The 5,000-nt window shown below is 40.8% G+C and overlaps 1 protein-coding gene across 1 annotated transcript in view; it reads left to right on the top strand.

Annotated features, from left to right (window-relative positions):
- LOC101857710 (EF-hand calcium-binding domain-containing protein 6) overlaps positions 1–5,000 on the top strand; it is a gene marked incomplete in the record, with an annotated part of 46,464 nt that overhangs the window by 4,204 nt on the left and 37,260 nt on the right. The window contains 2 exon segments of the mRNA XM_035968895.1: positions 2,596–2,836; positions 4,539–4,675. Of these exon segments, the coding sequence (XP_035824788.1) occupies positions 2,622–2,836; positions 4,539–4,675 (352 nt within the window).

Here is a 5,000-nt window from a genome sequence, read left to right on the forward strand (position 1 = left end):
TGTGAAAGAAAATCAAATCAAAATTGATTCGGGATAAACAAAAGGAGCTGTGTGTGTAATCAGCCTTAGTGTATGGGTATTTATGTGTGTTTGTGTACTTTTGTGAATGTGTGTGTGTGTGTGTGTGTGTGTGTGTGTGTGTGTGTGTGTGTGTGTGTGTTTGTGTGTGTGGAGAGAGAGAGAATAAAAATGCACAGGTTAAGTCGACAGTATAGACAGAAAATCGTTCAAGTGACACCCACTCCGTGCAATCGCTTCAGCTGATACCAACCAAGCAATACTTCTGAAATGGCCTTTTGACTCCAGCTGAATATGTGGAATAATTTTGGACCTATTCAGTTTGTTTTGATGAGGGCTAGGCGGCCGCTTTGATGCGGTCCTGTCCCTTCACCTTTTTTAAAGGATTGATTTGATTGCAGTCATTTCAAGCAAAACCTAACATTTAAAAAACCCCATACCATTAGCAACTTATCATAACTCCAGTACACTCGTACGTGTGTCTGGTTATTTTTTCTTTATGTGCCATAAAGTCTTTGTCAGTCAGTGCCTTTTATCATTCAGGTCAACATAAACCGTAGATTGACGAAAAGTTTCACAGGCGTCTCTTGGGTAAAAAGATAGTGGGTTTTCTTGGCAGATGTGATGTTTCTTTTTCGCGACATGTTACCGACGACACCTCCATTTTCCTTTTCTCAGTTCTATAGCAAATCTCATGTCCTGCAGCACGCGAGTGTGTCTTTTCATTATTGTGCTTTTATGGGGAGGTGGGTGAGACAGACAGACAGACAGACAGACAGACAGACAGACAGACAGGCAGACAAGCCAGGCGGCAGGCAGACAGGAAGGGGTGGATCTGGGGTCTACAGTGGGTTTTGATACATTTATTTCAATTTTTGGTTTGTCTAACACCCGCTTTCTTAACAGCATCCAGACTCGATCAACGAAATGAACAATTCTGTGTCAAATTCCAATTCATCCAAAACTCTGCAGGAAGCCGTATCAAAAACGACCTTGGGGGTTTTGAGAGGCTTTTGACTCTGTCTGTCACGATTGAGCCTAAATGTAATTGCCGTTGTTCTACGACATTTTCCCTTGCAAATCGCGCATCAAAATACAAAATATCAAGCGTGAAACAAAGTCCCACCGTATGTGAACGAATAATCACAGAGCTATATACAACTATGGATTAAAGATAACAAACAACTAGGCTTGACTTTTAAAATATGTAGGAATGTATCATCTGGCTCCTAAATTTGGATAGCCATGGGGAGAGGGTCTAATGTAAGATATCAAAACACCCTGCCCAGTAATAATAATATGAATTCAGGGAACTTATCAATACCGTGAGATTAGCTGAATCTGGACAGTCGCTTAACGTCAATTTCCGACAGGACCAAGCCAAGAGAAGGATGAGCCAAGATACAGAGAGTGTATATTATTTATGTTTGGATGTGTGGGATAGAGTGAGTTTCTCAAAGTGCTAGTCTGCTTATCTTCTAATGTCACTGTAGTCTGTCGTTAAAACTGGATGCCATCATCAACCCGCACTCTTTTCTCTGACAGTCCGCGTTGTCAATGTTGTCCTCCTATGCGTATAGTTGTCACTGTGTTTGCGCACTTACGCTTAATCAGACTCGCCTCCGTCCATCAGCCGCGCGTCACGCAAAGAGTCAAGTTAACGGGTGTCGAGGGGAGAGATAACACATGATAACACGGACCCCTGGTGTGGAGAAACTGTCTAATAAGGTGTCGACATAACTAAGGCGGGAATAGGTGGATTACGACAGTGCCTCTGCCTCTTTTTGTAAGGGACATTTGAGTTTAATCGGAGTACATAGTACTGACAGGAAACACTGTTTTCCAAATGGTTGCTATTTCTTGCGTTATAAATTCCCTGTGGGCTGGAATTTACCAGTAGATATCGCTGTTTTGGAGACTAATTTGTGTGTGCTGAGCTTTTCATTTCTTTGATGTCGTTTTCTGCGTCGCTAAAGGTAGCTGAGGGGAGATCTTAACCTAATCTTAGTGTGAATTCTCTTTATGAGACAGTTTTATTTCAACCATTAGGCTTCATGCGGGTTCCTTATTTTTCACTTTGTTGACTTCAGTTGGCATCAGTCTGAGAAACGGGCTTCTCCAACAGCATAAAACCATTCTCTCTCTCTCTCTCTCTCTCTCTCTCTCTCTCTCTCTCTCTCTCTCTCTCATCCCACTCGCTATAATTGGCTCTTTGCGTGGATTTCTAAGAAATAGATTAAGACTATTTGTGAGATGTCCAAACGTTCATAGTGAAAACTTGTTCCTGCCTAAAGCATTCCGTTTAAGATTTAGTATATTCTCCGGAAACTGTCTAGACATCAATAAGTTGAAAACAGCACTTTTTCTCCTCCGAGAAAGGAAGAACTTACCGGCTGTTTGTTCTTGCAAGTAACCTCATTAGGTTGTTAAGTTTCGCCACTGATAGGCCTTATTTCTTTCTGTTCTCTCTGTTGTTTCTGTCTGTCTGTCTATCCGTTATCGTGTCTATGTATTTATCTTCACTCAAACAATAGTAAAATCCACGTGTTTTATCCTTTTTATTTTCTGTCTCCCCAGAGTAGCACAGATCACAGACTAGCAAAATGTCTCAAGTGGGCGTGTTCTCGAGACCCGCCAGTCAGATGAAAGTGGGCGTGTCTCTTCCAGAGATAAAGCATCCCTTAGCGCAGATGGGTAATCCGGGCACTATGGATGTTCGAGGTGTGTCCAGAGCTAGCAACGGAAGGCCTTTCTCCAACCCTCCCATGTCCGGCAGACCGATGGCTGCTGAGGGAAACATGGCCCGGAAGAGCTTTAGGTACATTTAATGTTGTCTAGCAGAATAATTGTCAGGCTATGTGACTGTACAAAGTCTGAACAATTCTTTTTCAGTGTACTAATAACTACTTTCAATTCCTCGAAATCTGCATTTCTGTCTCAGATGTAATTTGGTTGTTCATTTAGAATTTTTCCAAGTTTCATGTTCTGTTAAATAAGACGTCCAGACTACCTCTTTGAATGCAATTAATCCTTTCCTGTACATAGAATCCAGCCTTTGCCTGGAGTTGTTCACTAATGTCTTGATTCCATCTTCTTTCGATGACCTACATCAAGTTTTTCTTGAAATTTTTCTTCGAAAATGTACTTTGGGTTGCAGTTTTTGCATTTTTATGCTACATATTTATTTCTATTTGTCGTTCCGATTGTTTCAAGGAACCAGATTACCTTTAGTTTTAGTTCTTTCTGACTTCAGTTATTTTTTCTCTTTTGAGTCATTGGCACTCACAGTTGGCAACGGAAGTAAGAGGTTTTACCGCGTTCTGATTCATAATATGGTATATGGAATGCTATAGCTTCTATCTCGAATTCTTAAATAAAACATTTTCTTCACATTAACATAATTCTTATGACAGTCAATCATTTTCTTTCGCTTTATTCAACGTCAGCGTGTTTAATCTCAACTTGTTCACATCAGTTTTTAAAAAAGTATAATATCCTTTTGAACCTCATTTAGTGAAATCGTCTCTTGAGTTTAATAATACTATAAAAAACAACGTATCTGTTTGTTTGTCTCGGTTGTTATACCAGTTATATCTACGGAATTATTTCACAAAAGACCGGAAAACTTTATCTCTATGACTTATCTTATGGGAATGCACCCCCTTTATTAGAATATGACATAAATATTGCAAGTAAATCTTTATTATGAGAAAGACACTTTTCTCGTTGTCTGACTTCCCAAATGGATGGGAATGGGCTCTGAGGGGAAGACCAAACAGGCCTATTGAACACCAGAAGGAAGTACAGCCACTTTATTGATGAAACTACTAACGTATCACCGTTGTTAACATGTACACATGTCATTTACATGTAAACCTATTTTTGTCTTTCTTCCCTCTTCTTGACTGAAACCCATGACCCATCTACTTCTCCTTCCAACGAAATGTCGTGCCTAGTACAGAGACATACATAAAACTACAATTAAACAGGCCTCTCCGTTCGCCCAGTTGGCACCATTCTGGACCCCTATGGTTCGAATCCCCGGCTGGGCGTTCTTTAAATAACTCTGGTCATTTAGAGGAGTTTTCAAACCTCTGAAATCATGTAGTCTGGTACCATCAGATGTGGACGTTAAATTCGAATTAATTTCCTCTTAGACCTAGATAGATAGATAGATAGATAGATAGATAGATAGATAGATAGATAGATAGATAGGGGAATCGAGCAGAGGCTATCCGCTCTGTTGTCCAGCATGATACCATCTGAGCAAATTGAGCGTCCTGCATAACTGTGGTTTTGCGTAATTTTTCATGATAAACCCAGACTCTCATTTACAATCAAAATTAAAACTCAGCTACCACCTTTGTCTGCGGGTGTTTGCTGGGAGCCACTGGTAGATACTACTTCTTTTACTCTGCTTCTGTCGTTCCTGTCTGTGTCTTACTTTTTCCCCGCATTAGGTGACCACTGTTGTGTCCATGTATTTTTCTTAAAACTCCAACAAACTCCTGTGTCCTCAGCGCAACGGGCCGTGAAAGCAAGGCAAGTGCCCGCAACAAGGAGAACATGATGGGGAACCCCATCCCTATAGAGAGCATCCCAGAGGGTGTGGAAGTGACGTATGGTGACCCTGCAGCCACCAGACTGCCTGTATTCGGTGAGTTGATCACTCCGTCACTTTGTCTTCGTGTGCTGTCTGTCTGTATGTGTCTAGTTTTTTCTCTTTCTGCATGTTTACCAAGGTGCGCATAGGATGATCTGTGCACTGTTCCGGTCTGATGTCAATCTGCCATCTATCTGTCTGTTATCTATATAAAAATAAAATAAATTCCATTTTACTCATCCTCTTGGGAAAATGTGGGTAACATTGCGTACACGCAAACATTGATACATAAACACCATGCTTCTCACACACTTAAACAAGTATCAAAGTTACCACATACGCCATATCACACCAATACCGAGTTTAGGAACACATCATT

Source organism: Aplysia californica, unplaced genomic scaffold (assembly GCF_000002075.1).
Source record: "Aplysia californica isolate F4 #8 unplaced genomic scaffold, AplCal3.0 scaffold00095, whole genome shotgun sequence".
Classification (NCBI taxonomy): Eukaryota; Metazoa; Mollusca; class Gastropoda; order Aplysiida; family Aplysiidae; genus Aplysia; species Aplysia californica.